Below are 18155 nucleotides of genomic sequence, written 5' to 3'. Positions count from 1 at the left end.
CTACACTGACTGGCAGCAGCTATCCAGGATTTATGCCCTACCTGGCAATGCCATTGGGGTTGAAACCTGGGAGCTTCTGCTTGCAAGGCAGATGCTCTTCCACTGAGCTATGACCGCTCCCTCAAGAAATCACATGCCGATACATTGCTTTTGTCTGTCAAAACAAATCTTTTAAACAAGTTGAATCAATGTGGTTATTGTTTGGGTCCCCTTTAGCAGAGGATGGCTGCTTCCACACCCCCAATGGCACAATGCTTCCTGGCTGCACAGAGGCCCCCAGGCCACTCCAGCGCAGCAGACTGCCGTTGCAGAGGCCAGGGGAGGCTGATACCAGGAGGCCCAGCGCAGAAAGCAGGTCGGAGCAGTGTGCAGATGTGGATGTGGGGAGACTGGTCTCCAGGCTCCAGGACAGTGGGCAGAAGCTCCCCAGCAAAGCGGCGAATGGCGTCATGCCTGTGACGGAGTCCCTGAAGGCCTCCACACTGCATGCTAAGAGGCCTGCTCCCAGACTTGGGCCAGGCTGCAAGGAAGGTGAGTCCACCTGTTCTTTGTCACCTGTCGTCTTCTTCCACTGCAGAAGTGAATGTACCTGCCTGATGTCAACAGGAAGGCAGTTCCAGAGCGTAGATGCTTACACACACACACACACACACACACACACACAAAATTATTTCTTACAAATTTGGAACAGGTATTATGTGGCACCTATAGCAGTGCCAATGCCTCCAGTTGAAGTGCTCAAGTGGGCATGCTTGAGGTAAGGCAACCTGGCAGGTAGACTGGTCCCACGTTGCTTTGCATCCTAATAGTAACACCTTAAACTTGGCGTGGTTGCAAATGGGCAACCAGTGCGGGTCTCTGAGCAGAGGTGCTATAGGCTGATAGGGTCTCACTCCTGCCAACAATTGTGCTGCAGCATTTTGCACTAACTGCAGCTTCTGGATCAGGCGCAAGAGCAGACTCGCGCAAAGCGCTTTTGTTCCAGTGGTATACTCCAGAGCTTAGGGTGAGGAAACAAGCTGGGGGATGGCTTGGATGCAAGTGGAGGAAAGATCTGAATGAATGCAACCGAACACTGGTAAGGGCTCATTATCAAGCCTGCCTAGTGGCGGTGAAGACAGCGAAGAAGGCATCCTTTGCTGCCTCCATTGCATCCTCATCATGTAATCTGGCAGAGCTTTTCTGGGTTGTACGGGGCCCTTTACAGGCAGGCCCAAAGGAGGTGATAGAACCAATGGTAGCTTGCTATGATTTGTTTGCGAATTACTTGTATCCACCAAGACCTTGACTCTGCTGTTATAGCAGATGACTCTCATGGGGTGTCTAGAGCACAGTCTAGTCCTGTTGTGTTGGATGAATCTCAGTTAGTAAGGCTCGAGGATGTGGAAAAGGCTCTTGGATCAGTCAGGGTGACCACTTGCGCTCTGGACCCTTGACCCTCTTGGCTGATAAAAACCAGCAGGGAGAGGACAGCTGCCTGGGCCAGGGAGGTGATCAGTTTCTCTTTATGAGAAGGGGTGGTCCCTGTCTGTTTGAAGGAGGCAAAACCACTCCTCAAGAAACCTTCCCCGGATTCGGAAAACCTAACTACCAGCCAGTTGCTAATTTCCCTTTCCTGAGCAAGTTTCTGGAGCGAGTGGTCTCAGATCCAGGCACTTTTGGAAGAAACTTATTCTCAGGACTGCAATACCTCAAGGACCACCTCTTTCCATATGAACCTACCTGGACCCTGAGATCATCTTCTGAGGCCCTTCTTCATGTGCCTCCTCCTTGAGAGGTCCGGAGGGTGACAACATGAGAACAGGCCTTCTCTGCAGTGGCTCCCTGTCTGAGGAATGCTCTCCCCAGGGACGTTCGCCTGGCGCCTTCATTGTACACCTTTAGCCGCCAGGCTAAAACGTTCCTTTTTAACCAGGCCTTTGGTTGCTTTGATTGACACCCTATGCCCTTTTAAAATGTGGGGTTTTTTTGGGGGGGGGAGTTATTGGGTTGTTTTATTTTGATTATGTGTTTTGTGGCTTTATATTTTGATTTTATTCTGTGAACCATCCTGAGACCTCTGGGTATAGGGTGGTATATAAATTCAATAAATAATAATAATAATGTTGTGCAGAACTTGCTAACCAAGCTTTTGGGGTTACTGTGACCCAAGTTGCAGCTGCACATGTTTGTAAGCAACCCGGAGGTGGCTGGACTTAATGGCAATCTCCTGTTATGGACCTTTACAGGACCTTTTTCCTCCCTGGAGCAGAATTGCAGAAAGTGTTGAGGACACAATGTCAGTGGCATTTTTAAAAAGAAAATAAAAGGCCCCAGTTTGTTGCTTGGCTTGCACACCAGGCTACCAGAGTGAGAGATGAGTGGCCCTGAAATACGTTCCTCTTTCCAAGTAACTTTTATTATTTATTCCTGCTTTTTCTGACTATTGCAATCTGTACACAGCAAAGGAACTTTTGCTATGTTTCCTCTTTACCTCTTGTTGCTGGCTTTTGCATATTTTATTGTGTTAAAATTAATAAAAATGGGTTACATGCCACCCTACTCTCTGACTGGTGAGAGATTCCAGGAGTCCCAGGCGCTTTCTCAGAGTTTCCTTGGAATGTGGGTTAGTGGAAACAGTGATGGATATGCAGTTTTATTTACACATATTTGCAACCTGAGCCTAAGATGGAACGGCTCTCAGCATTAACACCCCAACAGATCTTTCCTCTCCATTAGTTGTAGCTTTGGATCCAGCACGGAGCAAGCAGGTCTATGTTTCTCCAGCTTAGCTCACATAAACTATGCTGGCTTTTGTTCTCTCCTATCTGACAGCTGGTGTGTGTGTATGTGTGTATGTTTGTGTGTGTGTGTGTGTGCATGCGCGTGTTCATGTAGGAAAGGCTCATCCATTAGCCTAAAGGGCACCATCCATTAGTCGTAGCTCTTGCAGCCCAGCTCATCCTTTTGGGATGCTGAACATAGTGCTTAACTACCTGGCTACAACTGTTGACCAGACAATGGTGCTGGTTTGGTGAGCTTGCTCTCATACCCTTCACAGATACAGGAACCCAAGGATTATAAGGAACTCAGGGCATAATGCCAGCTGTCACACCCCCAACATCAAATGGAATTAAACTGTTGTAGTAAGTTGCTTGAGGAGCATGTTCTGCAGTTGCAAGCAGGGCTTGACGGGTCATGCTGTTTATTATCTCTTACTGAATTCACATGGAATCTAAGTCCCTTCCATCCAGTTTCCGCATTAAGCTAATATTTATTTTAAAATAGGAGAAGTGCAATTGTGTTCTGTTTTGCATTAGTCCAAGAGGTGCAAATTAGATTAAAAATACAGGTGAAATGAAATGATCTCCTTAGTTGCAAGGTCTGTGAGATTTTGTGTTACAGGTAATTCACGACTCAACATAATTGCACTGTTATAATTATGTTATGTTAATGACACTATGTTTTTTTTTTAAAAAAACTGGTTAGATCCCACATCACTTTTGTGTTGCCTTACATGGTGGGGGATTGTGCAAGTGAATTTTTTTCTGGCAAAAGAAAGAGTTCTCAATGGAGACATGATTATTAGCATTTTCCTTTTCAAGTGGAACAGTGCTTAATAACTTGCATCATATATTTTATTGGTATGTCTTCCTGGGTGGTATACTGAATCCTGATAGCTCCTTCCTTGCAGGGTTTAAAAGACACCTGCCAGGGGTTCTTCAGCTGTGATTTCTGCATTGCAGGGGGTTGCAGTGGATGACCCTGGGGGGTCCATTTCAACTCTACATTCCTATTATTCTGTGATACAGTGTGATTTTTCTTTTGATGGAAGGTTAAGAAGCAGGATTGTGGCCTGTACATTACATGTTCTTGCTTGTTAAGAACTGAAGAGGAGCCAAACCACTGTCCCACTATGAACTTTCTCTCTCAAAAGTTCCCAGGTGGCATTTTGAGCTGGGACTCCCTTTGACATACGAAGCCTCACTCACAGTCTTCTTAACTTTACTCAGTATTTCTCAAACCTGTGCTGGAAATTCAGCACACTGGTTTCCATTTCATCCTTTTATTTCAAAAAATTTTAATTGAGCCCCCCCCCCCAAGTAAACAAAAATTAAATGGTAACAAGCAAGATGCATAGGACAGGACTTAACTATGAATTTAGTTCATAGGGGGGGAAAGAGGAAATCCAAACAATCATGAAGTATATTAACAGCAATATGGAAAGCCAACAAAGATAGTATGTACATTTTAAGCTAGGGTTCAAAAATCATTTAGGTATAATTCTAGAAAGTAAGTGGGGCTGATCCCTGTTGTCCAAAACATATTTAACAAATGGAGACCAAGTAACTGAGAAGGTTGATTTAGATATACAGGATGTAAATGCATCAATGAATAAGAAGTAACTGCCATTCTTTGCTTCAAAGTATTATTATAGCATAGAAGTAAAGCAGTCTCAAAAGTAAACAAGTGTGATCATAGTTCAGCTTTACTGATCTTTGCCCTCACTTAAAAATTGACCAAGCAAATAAAGTTTCAGTTAGTTTTGCTTATTCATCTGCTTGATGATTTTCCTACCAATTTACAGCATCCAGGCCTCCTGAACTTGCAAAGCAGGATGTGATGAATATGGTTCATTTGGGGTTCATTTAACTGAAATCTATTTTTTTTGTTTACAAATCTCAGCTTCGAAAAGTCTTGCAACTTCCAAATCCGGAAGAGAATTATTCAACATCTGCCTTTTCAGTTCTTGTGCTAGTGACAACACCTTAGATTATATACCTGTTTAAAATTTCAAAATGTTCTTCTTGCATTGGATAAATTTTTAATTTCTCTTCTGGTGCAGGTCTCATGCCCTCACCCTTCAGAATGGTGGTCAGGAGCAGCTAGGGGTTCTTTAATTTGTTTTGGCAATGTGGAAGCTCTTGGATAACCCTAGCTCCCCTGACTCTGCTGAGGCATAAAAGAGGCAGTGAGATATTTAAAATCCTCAGCACACACTGCCTCAAGGCTGTTGGTGGCAGAAGGGAGAGCGGGGAAGATATTTTAGGCAATCTGCATGCATTGATTTTTCTAATATGCTTAAGGTGTAGATCTATGTGTTTTTAAACAACACACAAACAAAAAACACCACTTTTGGACTGCATTTACGCACAGTGCTAATCCAGTGTTTAGTGAAAAGGTGAAGAACCTGTAGCCCTACATTAAAAAATAATAATTTTAAAAATACACTTGCCACTTTCCAGTCCTCAGGTATGATCTTATGAACAAGTCATATGTTTTTCTTAGAAGATCACCAGTTTCACAGAACTCTCAGGTTGATGCCATTTGTCCCCAGAGATTTGTCAGTTTTTAATCTGTCAACAAGGTTTAAAAATTCCGTCTCTTGTCATCACTGTTGGCATCAGTTCCTCAGACTCCCTGTGAAATTTTGTTCAGGTGCAGGAATGGCCCCTACATCTTCCACACAGAAGACAGGTGCAAAGATTGCTTCTGTGCAATCTCCTTTGAGACGTAGCAGCCTGGAGAAGGTCACTGTTATAAACTGATGTCATCTTTAAACCTTGAAGATTGAGGTTGTACCTATTCTCAATCCAGACAGACTGAAGGATGACTTAAAAGTTTGGGGCCATTCCTCTTGCTAGTCAAACCAATCATATTTAGCATTACCTTGCTGTATTGCTCTCTCCAGGTCACACATGGATTTAGATGAAATCATAATCAGTTTTCTCATCTTTCATTTGTTTTGCTTACAAAAGCACATCAGAAGAGTCTGCTGGATCAGGCCAGCAGCCCATTTAGCCCAGGATCCCATTCTCACAGTGGCTAAACAGTTAGTTGCATGTGGGGAAACCAGCAAGCAGGACCCAAATGCAAGAGCAACACTGTCCCCTCCAGCTGTGGAGGCAGAGGATAGCCATCCTGGCCATTGCTAGCCCTCTCCTCCTCCATGAATTTGCCTAATCCTCTTTTAAAGCCATCTAAGTTGTTGCCCATCACAGCCTCCTGTGGAAGCGAGTTCCATAGTTTAACTTGCCCTGCATGCACTGCATGTCATTTCTTTTATGTGTCCTGCATCCTCCAAACTTCAGCTTCATTGGGTGTCTATGAGTTCTAGTCTTATGAGGGAGGGAAATAAACTTTCCTCTCTCCACTTTCTCCAGTCCATGCATAACTTCATAAACTTCTATATCATCTCACCTCTCCCTCGCCTTTTCTCCAAACTAAATAGCCCCAAATGATGCAGCCTTTCTTCCTAGGGGAGTCTCTCAACCCCCTTGATTGTTCTGGTTGCAGCTTTTCCGAACCTTTTCCAACTCTACAATTTCCTTTTTGAGGTGAGGTGACCCGAACAATGTAGAGTACTCCAAATGCGGCCACACCATAGATGTTCTATAATGGCATTAGGATAATGCTTCAGTTAATAACCTCGAACCCTCATGATGGGGTGAGCTGTAACTCAAGCCAAATAAATGTTTAATTTCCATTTCTGTAAACGTTCATGAGATTCCTGCATTGCAAGAGTTTGAACTAGACAAGCCTTTGAGTCCCTTCCAGCGCTACAGTTCTGTGATTCTCTGTGTGTTTTGGGACCGTTTTATGTCATCCTTTTGTGTAAGAAATGATGTTAACGAATACCAGTTCACACTGCATCATAAACTAGACATGGGATCTTGTCTCTTTTCAAGATTGAGGATAAACCACTTTAAGTGTCCGTTTAAGATGTCCCCTTTTGAAGTCCTCCCTTGTTTGTTGAGTGGCCTGTCAGCTGATGAACTGCCTTGTGAGGTTTGATGTCCGATTAATCCAATTGAACTTCCATTAAATGTGCAACAGCTTCATAGATATTAGAAAAGCCCAGTTGTTGTTTTTCAAAGTGCTGCTGTGCTTAGTGAAGACAATGATTTATTAACCTACTTTAACTTTAGATCTGCCAATTGGAACAAGGGATGGTCAGTAGACATTGATAATGAAACAAACTAGATTTTCATAGACTTGTAGAGTTGTGAGGGATGCTAAGAGTCATCTAGTCCAAACAATGCAGGAATCACAGCTAAAGAATCTTCAACAGAAGAGCATCCAACCTCTGCTTAAAAACCGCCACTGGGGAGTCTACCACCTTCTGAGGGAGTTTGTTCCACAGCTGAACAGCTCTTACCATAACAAAATATTTTCTGATGATCTTCATTATTGTAGTATGAATTCACTGGTACTGATCCTCCTCTCTGGAGCAGCAGAAAACAAGCTGGCTCCATGGGACAACCCTTCAGATATTTGAAAGTGGCTCTTGTATCTCCTCTCAATCTCCTCTTCTCCAGGCTAAACATACCCAAGTCCTTCAACTGTCCCTCATCAGGCTTGGATTCCAGACCCTTGATCATTTTGGTTGCCCTCCTCTGCACACCTTCCAGCTTGTCAATATCTTTCTTAAATTGTGATGCTCAGAACAGACCCCACGTGGGGTCTGACCAACGCAGAATAAAGCAATGCAACACTTCCATGTACCTTGGTTTTTGAACAGCTTAGTTCTTGAACGTTTTGGCTCTTGAACGCCACAAACTCGGAAGTGACTGTTCCAGTTTGCGAACTATTTTTGGAAGCCGAACGTCCAACGGGGCTTCCACAGCTTCTGATTGGCTGCAGGAGCTTTTGACAGCCAATCAGAAGCCACACTTTGATTTCCTGAATGGTTTCTGTTTGATTTCCAAGGTACGACTATACTTTGTCCCAGAGTTTTTCTCATAAGGAGGATGGAGAAGGGGAAGCATTTTCAACAGGATTGTGATGGCATGTAGCCAGTAATTACAAAGAAAGATATTGCATGCCAAATGTTGCAGACTTCATTATGGGTCTTGGCCATCTATGAGTGGGACAATTTGTACGAAACAACACAATAGTTTATAACAGGATTCTGTAATGGTGTTATGCTTTTTTGTTTCCTAATTAGAAACTTGCTCAGGTTATTGAAATGAATGCAGACTTGTCCATTATGTAGAGCAGAGCTTTCCAATTTTTTCATGTTGGTGACACATTTTTTAGGCATGCATCATTTTGCGACACAGTAGTTCAGTTTTGCATCATTTGTGACACAATCATTCAGTTTTCCTACCAAACCGGAGGTTAAGCTAGCCCTTTTCCAGCCCTGGGGAAAGCGTGGGACGCGTTTGCATGACACACCTACACACTGCAGCCGACACACTAAAGTGTTGTGACACACAGTTTGGAAAGCTCTGGTGTAGAGGCTTAAATGAACCAGTCCATACTTTGAATCTGTACTGTGTTTTGCATTTCCATTCCTAGGACTATTGCCACATCCCAGCTTGGAAACTTGGATGATTCAGCTAAACTCTACAGTAACTTCATTTGTTAATTAATTAATTGATTGATTGACTTCATGAAATTTATATACCATTTGATTGTAGAAGACCAGAAAAAAGAAAGAAAGAAAGAAAGAAAGAAAGAAAGAAAGAAAGAAGGAAGCAGTGAAGCAGTAAAAGCAAAACATTTTAAAAATTAAACTAGTAATAAACTAAAAACACATCCATCTTCTAAATATCTGGATAGGCTTGTCTGAACAAGAATGCTTTTAGCAGATGCCAAAAAAAGAGTACATTGAAGGCTCTTGTCTGATATCAGTAGGCAGGGAGTTCTGAAGTGTGGGTGCCTCCACACTAAAAGATTGATTTCTTACAAATGTGGATTGAGCATCATTATTCCCTTTCATTATTAACAGTGCCTTGTTACTTTCCTACTCAGGTGAATACGAAGGCTTTGCTAAAGCACGATCACCTGGAGAGAAGCCAGTGATAACACGTCCTCCAGTGAGACCCCCGGACCCTCCGTGCAAAGCCCCGGCAGCGCATAAGGCAGAGGCCGCCTCTGTGTGAGTAGCAAAGCAAGACACATTGAAGGAGATAAATGGCCTGGCAGGATGCTCCAGAAGGCATAGGCATAGGGGGACCCAAAGAGGTTGCCCTGAAAGATGGGCTAATCTGTGGAGGGTGAACAGGGATTTATTTTTTATTTACTTTTTAGGAATAACAAAGCAAAAGTATCAGGATATCCTCAGAAACCTTCCTGGTATAAACCTCAGGCTTCCTTTCCTCCTTATTGGTGTACAGTTGCATCATATTTGCAATTTCAACCACATATGGTTGAGGGCCGGCTTTTTGAAATTGTGCAAGTTGGGTCTTCTTGGGGTTACCTGGAGCATAAAGGGCTTTAAAGCGCTCCACTTTGCTTGGGGGGGGGCATGAGGCCTGCTCAGTGCATGAGCTGTGGGAGTACTGGGGTTTCTCTCTCCCCTCCTCACTTTGCTAGATGTGGGGTAGCTCCAAGGGTTTGGGTATACACGATTTTCCTGTGCACATGGAACCCTTGGAACTGAACCCCCACATAAATTGCAATTGTACTGCAAGTCGAGCAGTTAATGTGCATAGCAACTGGCCACTGTGCAAATTCACCTGACCTCATGGAAGAGGGAGTTATGTACATTTTCCAGTCAATATGCATAATCTCCAACATGCTTTGGGGGACATGTACATATATTGACTGGATTTTGTACATCCTCTAGTTGCTATGCATAAACTCCAACAGGCATGTTGATCAGAGAGTGTAGAAATGCACATACTGATTTACATGTTGGGGATTATGCGTAGTGGCTGGAGAACATACAAAATTCAATTGATACATTCCCTAAAGCCTTTTGGAGAGTGTGTCTACAGAGCAGGAAATGTGCAAAATTCCCTCTTCCTGGAAAAATTATTTCCATGTTCTTCATGAGGCCTAGTGAATGTGCATGGTGGTCAGTTATGTATATTAACCACTGAACTTACATTCCCCATAGCATTTCCTAAGTTAAATGCAACATAAATTATACTGGGCTCTTGGTTCTTGGATCACCCTATTCTTAGTTTAGTAAGAAAAGCAAACTAAAACCTTTCTCAGAAATAGCTCTGAAAGAAAATTATATACAGACATTATAAGTACATACATATACAGTTGCCACTCAAGAAAGGTGCATTGGGTTTGGCAGTTAACCTTGCTGTAACGTGTCCCGGGGGGGGGGGGGGGGAGATGTTCCAAAGAGTGAATAATCTGCCATTCCTTGTGGGAGGTTGAGGAATGATGTTGACAGCTGTCTGACTAGCACATCGCCTTCTGCTTCTGCATTTCGCTGCCTCTCTGACTGTAACACAAGTGACATGCTTTGCAAACTGCAAATCAAGGCAAAAATGGTTTGCAAACCGATACCCGTTGTTCCGTTTCAGTCTCTCTGCGTGTCAGTGGCAGACCTGCGAATGCCCTGAGGGTCCTTGGTGTGTGCATTCTGCATGTGTCCTTTGCACATATGTCACATAGCCATAAAGCTAGGCAGCACATTCTTCCTGCCCTACACTCAGGGAGCATGCACACACATCTATTAGGGTTGCCATATGTCCTCTTTTTCCAGGACATGTCCTCTTTTTCATGGGTTGCCTTAGCAATCCATAGTTAAAAGTTGAAGTCTGCAAACATGTCCTCTTTTTGCTCTTCAAAATATGGCAACCCTTGGCATTCCAGATTCTGCACCAAGGAAAACAATTCACCATAAACATGTGTATCAATAGAGCATAATTGTTTTGCTAGTTCTGTGGAGGAGTGTGACTTTGCAGGGGCTTCTAGTAATGTCATCCCCAAGGGCCTTTAATCTTATTTGACTACCCAACAAGCTTCCCACACTTTGGCAAGTATCGCCCACCCCCTTTTCAAGTAGATCTTTGCAGTCATCAGGCTAGAAGCTTGCCCTTATTCAAAAATAAAATCGCAAAAACAGGCTTACAACAAGCTGACCTGCACACTCCTCTCCACTTTGTGTGCTCCTATGGACTTTGAGAGTGCATCTAAATCCGCCTCTCTTCACTCAAAGGTAATTTTTTGCTGGTTTTCAGGTGAGTCCTTGAAATAATAGCCTTCCTCTCCCAGGATTAGATGAAAGAAGCATTTTTTCTTTAAGGATATGGGAGGGATATTGAAAGCTATTTGATAGTAGAAGGAACTCCTTCAGGAAATGGTAGCTTTTGGAAGTTTTAAAGCAGAGTTTGGATGGCCATCAGTCATGGATGCCTTAGTTGAGATTCCTGCATTGCAGGGGGTTGGACTAGATGGCTGCTGGGATCCATTCCAACTCAAAGATTCTATGATTCTATTAGTGGCCCCATTTTCTTCCATGTGGAGAGGCCACTCAAGCTCAGTAGTATTAGTGAAGACTGTATTGTCCAACCATGGTTCTTCCCTGACCTTTCCCATTTACCTAACAACTTAACTTGGGAGTGTTTGCCTAAAGATCTGTTGCTTCATCATGCAAAATGAAATGAAATGAAAATGAATGTTCTGTGCTGGTTCCTTTTGCAGGGTGGCCTCCAGGACAAAGTTTTTTGAGACAGCTTCCTTCAGGAGAGGGAGGTAAGGCAGTTCATTCAGACTTGCAATAGGTAACATCCCATCACAGAGTGGTGCAGAGGCAGTGTGGCAAAGTGGTTATAGTGTCGGACTAGGGACCTGGGAGACCAGAGCTCAGAATCCCTACTGTGTCATGAATCTCACTTGGGTGACCTTGGACCAGCTGTTGCCTCTCTCAAACTAACCTACGTTTAAATGGGGAGGGAGAGAACCACGTATGCCACCTTGAGTTCCTTGGAGTACAGGTGGGATCTAAGTGAAATAAATAAATAAATAAATAAATAAATAAATAAATGGAGCTTGTATAGTATTTTGAGAGCAAGTGTGGTGTAAAGTTTTCTATTCTTAAAGTTGGGAATAGAGTAGTTGCCTTAGAAGATGATGATCAGGCATCTGAACAACATTACCAGTCCAACGAAGTTGGTGTTGAAGAATCATTGCTTCAACACTGGTGATCTTTGCTTCTTCCAGTACACTGGCATTAGTTTGCCTGTCTTCCCAAGTGATACATAAAAATTTTCGCAGACACAGTTGACAGAATCTTTTGAGGAGTTGGAGATGGCGTTTGTAAGTGCTCCATGTTTCACAAGCATATAGTAAAGTTGGTAGTACAATAGCTTTGTAAACAAGCATTTTGGTTTCCCTGCAAATGTCCCGGTCCTCTAACACTCTGCACTTTGATCAAGATTTTGGCATTGATGTCGGCCCTTGTGGAAAGACAACTGCCCAGGTAGGGAAAGTGATTGAAAGGGAGAAACAAGCTAAGAGGAAGACCTGTTTGGCAAATCCTCTCACCGTGATCAACTCCTGCCCTGAAGCTTATGTCCCCACTGTGGAAGGACGTGTGGATCCAGTATTTGCCTCCACAGTCACTTACAGACTCACTGCTAAGACTGTGTTCATGGAAGACAATCTTACTCAGCTACGAGTGATCGCTAAAGAAGAAGCATAAAGATTAGTGTGTCAGAATAGGGCTTGGGAGACACCAGAGTTTGAATCCCCTACTTGGCCATGAAACTCATTTGGGTGACTCTGAGCCAATCATTCACTTTCAGGGTTGCTGTGAAGAACAAATGGGTAAGTGAGACCCTATGTACATCACCTTGCACTACTTCAGGAAAGATGGGGTATAATTGTAATAAATAAGATTGGTGAATGGTGCAACGGTGCCACTCTGCTATCCTAACTTCATTGTGCTGTTCTAACTTTCTTTTGCACCAGCCGATGGGATTTAGTTCTGTCTCCTTCACTTACCCTGCCTCCTAGCTGGCCTTACCCAAGGTTTAGGGTTACATTGTGAGTGAACAAGTTTTAGTTTATTTATTTGCTTGAGAATCAGCAGTTGTGTAGGGGTTAGAGTGTCGGACTGGGACCTGGGAGACAAGGGTTCGAATCCCTGCTCAGCCATGAAGCTCACTGGGTGACCTTGGGGGCTGGTCACTATATATCTCTTAGCCTAACCTACCTCACAGGGTTGTTATGTGGATAAATTGGTGGAGAGGAGAACTATGTATGCCATCTGGAGCACCTCGTGTAGAAAAGGTGGGATACAAAGGCAAATAATGCTTGCTTGCTTACTCACTCACTCACTCACTCACTCACTTCCATGCTTCCCTTTGCAGCTCTTCATCACCACAAGGCAGACTCCCCAGTGATGAGACCTGAAGGATTAATGGTAAGCTGGGGGTGGGGAGCTTAGAAAATTGTTCAGTAGAATCCTGAGTTCTAGGGGTGTTTGTAGGTATGGTGATTCCCTCTCAGCTGCGCCCTGAAGTGGTACAGTCTCAGCATGTCCACATCGGGTGTGTGTGTGTGTGTGTGCAGCAATCCTTTTGAGTCCATGGGCACCACAGCCATCCAGGGAGACTCTCCCGGCACCATTACTGCAGTGCCACCTTCAGTTGCCAGGCGAAAACATTCCTTTTTAATCAGGTCTCTGGCTTTTAATGGTCTAGGGTCTTTTAGAGTGGGTTTGATTTTTCAATTTTTCTCAGTCCATTCAGACATAGTAGGAGATATGCACACACACCCCACCACAATTTTTTAGCTGTCATGATCTTACCATTATAAACTTAAACACTATTTCCCATCCTTTCCTGGTTATGTTCTGATACAAGTGACAGAATCTTGCAATAATGCCTTCATCCAAATGGGAGAGAAATATTTCCCTTCTGCTTTTAATATATGTATGTATTTGACCTTTTTTTATCAGCTGCTTTGAGTTGTCAGTGGCTTAAAAAAGAAGAAGTGGTGAATAAATTTAATAATATGAAAAATGCTTTCTTCTGGCCTAATTTCAGTAGAGAGAGGGGCAGTGTGTGATTTTTTTTGGGGGGGGGGAAGCATGGAAGACCTTTTTGAGGCAGGTACTCCCACAGCCAGCACACTGGCAAGCCCCTTACTGCATTACATGACATTCTTGGTGGTGTTCATAGATTCCTCGAATTGTAGAGGTGGAAGGGATTCCTATCCCCTGCAGTGCAGAAATCACAGTTATATTGTTATGCTTTGATTGATGCAGTTTGTGTTCTCTCCCTTCCCCGCTCTAGACTTGTATGTCTGATCCTGGCTGGTTCCAGAGAGATTTGCCACAGCCCCTCCTCCAATTCTCCCTCTCCTGGTTCATGAGTCTTGCTGCGTAGATCAGCTCTTATTCCAAGATCTCATCGTTGAAGCATACCGTTCTGAATAGTTTCCTAAGAGAACAAATCCATCTTGCCATCAGTTTCCGAAAGTAGCTCCTTCTTTCCTGCTTCCTCCATGTTTCTACTGTTGCCTGTATCCAAGAACACTTGTTTGTTTCCCTTGGGATGTTTGGGAGAAGTTGGAATGCCATGGCTGACCAAGGAAGAGAGTTGTGTGGGGGGGTGCACGCAAACAGTTTTATCCACCCTGTTCCACATCCCTTTAATGTGGCATGGTGGACCCACACCAAGATTTATGTACAGGGCTTTGGGGGAGCACCAGCTTTTAGCGCACTGGCTGTCTTAAGACAAATCACTCTGTGCATTGTGGGGGACGGGGTGTGGGGAGATGGACACTTCTTTCTAAATCCTTTTGAAGAATGCGAAGACATTTCCAAGTGGGGGTTCTCCCCCACAGCAAAGCACTGAAGAATGAACCTTTTGATTTTCTGCAGTGGAACAGAGAGCAATTTTGGTGGTTATGCTGCCTCTGCATCCTCTGCTTGGCCTCCCCAGGTGGAAAGCAGCCCTCTGCTATTGTGCACTGGAAGGAGACAGGACCATCCTGTATGGTTTTCATTCCACCCTGGAGCAGACAACGAGAGAGCCTATGTTTTTTTTTGGGGGGGGAGACCCCTTCACCTCCTGCCTGAGGCACTTATACACATGGTGACTTCATCATCAACGTGCCTCTCTAACTCTGGTCTACTAGGGAGGAGGTAGAGGTACTTTCAACATTTCAGCAGAGATGTTCATTTTCCTGGTTCTTGGAATGCACCATGGTTCTCCATCCTATGTCTTGTGTTTCTCAGGAGTGTGGTCAAAAGCACTCCTTCGGATTCTGTGGCTTTGAAGAACTGGCTTCCTATCACAACACACACAGGTTTCTGAGGACCAAAGCACAAAGCATCAAGGCAGACCAAGCAACACCTTTTTTGTTTGTTTGTTTAAATAATAATCCAAACTCAGTTTATATTGAATGTTAGAATCTTTACCGATTCATGTGTCTCCTGTAAAAAATATATAAAAAACACTCTTTGGCTTCGCTTTCTTCCTGAAAACAAAATAAAAACACCCTGGGCATTCAAATATTGCTGACAATTCTGCCTTTTTTTTCCAAACACAGACTTTCGTAGGGCTGGAAGGATCTTCAAAATGTGGTTGAAGGTCACAACAGCAAGAAAGCTGTCCGGAGGGTAGCAACATAAGAACGGGCCTTCTCTGCAGTGGCTCCCCATTTGTGGAATGCTCTCCCCAGGGAAGTTTGCCTGGCGCCTTCATTATACACCTTTCGGCGCCAGGCAAAAACATTCCTTTTTAAGCAGGCTTTTGGTTGATTTGATTGACATACTATGCCCTTTTAAAATGTGGCTCTTTTTTGGAGGGGGGTTGTTGTTGGGTTGTTTTTACTTTGATTATATATATTGTGGTTTTATATTTTGATTTTGTTCTGTGAATTGCCCTGAGATTTAGGGCAGTATATTAACTAGCTAACTGCTGTAAATAACTAACTGCAGGCAGAAGAAATTAACATGCAAAGTAGAAAGGTTTCCATCCCAATCCAGTTGCTGCACACAATCTCTGCATGGGTACAATTCAGCTACTTCTCCTTCATCAGCTTTACCAAAGCCTTAAACTAGTAGGAAGCAGGGAGGGGCCTTCTAAGCAGCAGGAACACTTTGTATTCAAGATAGACAGGCAGAACCTTTTACAAGCGCGCCGTCCTAAATGGGAAGGGCCAACACCACAGCAGGAACCCCGTTTTAAATTCTCAAGGTACCCTGACAAACCCACCAGTAGCCCATGCTGCCAGCTAGTCAAGGAACACCAGGAACATGAGAGAATATGCTTATGGTATGCATGAAACTGGGTTTTTCGTTTTTCAAGAGAATGTAAGCAGAGCTACTGTAGAAGTGGAAACAGAATCCAAGGATGTCCAGAGGTTTAGGGTGGGAGGGAGCCTATATCTGCCCTGCAGGGCCAACACTTAATACAGGGTATGGCCCCCCAGGCTCCAAGCAGCACTGATGTCTACAATCCTGCTTTGTAAGCAGAATGCTAAGCTCAGAGGCATAAAGAATTTTTGAGTTTGTTCCGTGTCCATACACACACATGTTTAGTCAGTGGTCAAAACTAAACATGGCGATGCATGGTCATTCTGATGTTCATGCCGTCGTCCTACTCAAGACACTCAGAAGTTTCTGTCCAAGTAACAGCAAGTCTGTTAATATAATTGTAGATAGATCTAGTGAAGGTAGAAAATATCCACTCACCGGGCCCAGTGGTGGGTGAGGTTTGTGGCCCGGCACGCCACTCCGCTGGCCATTGTTCTGCCCACCCCCTTGGTCGCCACAGAGCTTTCTGGGTTCTCGGAAAGTTGTGGCCATTTTAATCCCAAGTACTTTGTCATGTGTTTTCCTTTATCTGAGGCCTGGCTCCCGGAGAGCAGGGGGACTGTGCCTGGGCACGCAATCTGCATGTCCCCCTTCTCCTGGATTGGGTAGTGTTAAGTCCTTGAGGTTGTAGTGACCAAAGAAGAAAGCATGGAGTCATTAAGTCAATTTCAGTGTTCTGAGTCCATGATTCCAATCAATCAATGGATTGTGCAGGTGTCTCATGTCCTGATCCCGTGGCAGCTAGGGGGAAATGTGGAAGATGCACAAGATAGCAGCAGTTGACACACAACATGTGCTTTATTGTATTCTAGCTCTTGTCGCCATTTTCTCCCCAAAAGGTCCGGGGGGTGGGGTGGGCGTTGAGCACTATCATGTGATGTGAAATTTTTCACCAGGCCTCCATTCATCATAAGCTAAAAGATGTCCAGCAATTCCACACACTATTTTTGTGAAATTTAAGGCACTTAAGGTATCTTCCACCGGTTGTGTGGGGTTGTTTTTTTGTTTTTGTTTTGGTCTTGTAAAGTGATTAATTGCAATGATTTTAGTGATGTTAATAAAGTTAATAAAGAAGGAAAATCCTTGTCTGTGTGTTCTGTTAAGTTGCAATCATTTTTTGTTGTAAGAATTTTATATGAGCAAAATGGCCTTCCCCAACCTTGTGTCCTCCAGGTGTTGGGCTATGACTCCCATGACCCTTGACTGTTGGCCATGCTGGCTGGGGCTGATGAATACTAACAACATCTGGTGGGCCACCGACTCCTCATCCATTCTCTACTGAAAAGCAACCTTGATCCCAGTAACTTTTCCTTCACCCCTGAGAGTATGTTTTGCATTGCCTCCTAAAATCTCTACCTGGTATGACTGTCTCTGATCAGTACCATCCACATGTTTCCTGGCCATCAGCAGTGATGATTCCAGAGCCTTGAGTTCCAGCTCTAAGTTGTGGTACACATTCTCAAGCAAATAATTGCTCTTCCTAATTGCTTGTTCATGTGTTCTTATTCCCCTTAAATGTCTCTTGACATATGGGTGAAAATATTTTGTCTTTGGCTGTCACATGGTCAAAACAACAACAGCAGCACTTTAGTTGGTTGATCACATGAGTTTTAATTGATCTATCACAGAATTGTGGAGTTGGGGGTCATCCAGGCCAAATCCCCACAATGCAGGAATCACAGCTGAAGAATCAAGAGTTGATTAAATTGGTATACAGTTGAATAAAACCATGGCTTTGACATGGGAGATTACAATTCGCAACTGGTACATGTCTAATTATTTTTCAGATCCATAAACTGTTTCACAGCCAGAGGCAAAGCAGTGTACACAGTAAGATAAAATACAAAGATATATTCCCAATAAGCAAAAAACAACAAAAGCTTTCCCACCATTATGCAGTAAAATTCCAAATGAAATGACTGGGTCACGCTTCAAAGAAAGCCTTTCTTAATACAACAATGATGTTCAATAACGGGTCAGCAAACTTTTTCAGCAGGGGGCAAGCCCACTCAGATCTTGTGGGGGCCGGACTGTATTTTTTTTGGGGGGGGGAATGAACGAATTCCTATGCCCCACAAATAACCCAGAGATGCATTTTAAATAAAAGCACACATTCTACTCATGCAAAAACACCAGGCATGCCCCACAAATAACC

At 43.7% G+C, this 18155-nt stretch overlaps 1 protein-coding gene across 2 annotated transcripts in view; it reads left to right on the top strand.

The window, feature by feature from the left end:
• The window catches only part of OPHN1 (oligophrenin 1), a 118208-nt gene extending 101128 nt beyond the window's left edge, over nucleotides 1-17080 (top strand). For both annotated transcript variants that reach the window (XM_083722166.1, XM_083722167.1), the window contains 5 exons: nucleotides 217-531; nucleotides 8737-8863; nucleotides 11374-11424; nucleotides 13044-13096; nucleotides 13971-17080. In XM_083722166.1, coding sequence (XP_083578292.1) covers nucleotides 217-531; nucleotides 8737-8863; nucleotides 11374-11424; nucleotides 13044-13086 — 536 coding nt within the window. In that variant the 3' untranslated portion in view covers nucleotides 13087-13096; nucleotides 13971-17080. The remainder of the gene's footprint in view (nucleotides 1-216; nucleotides 532-8736; nucleotides 8864-11373; nucleotides 11425-13043; nucleotides 13097-13970) is intronic.
• Nucleotides 17081-18155: the final 1075 nt, after the last annotated feature.

Source organism: Podarcis gaigeae (genome assembly GCF_964106915.1).
Source record: "Podarcis gaigeae genome assembly, chromosome: Z".
NCBI lineage: Eukaryota > Metazoa > Chordata > Lepidosauria > Squamata > Lacertidae > Podarcis > Podarcis gaigeae.
The sequence above is the reverse complement of the archived record's forward strand: the minus strand, read 5'-3'. Positions and strand labels throughout refer to the sequence as shown.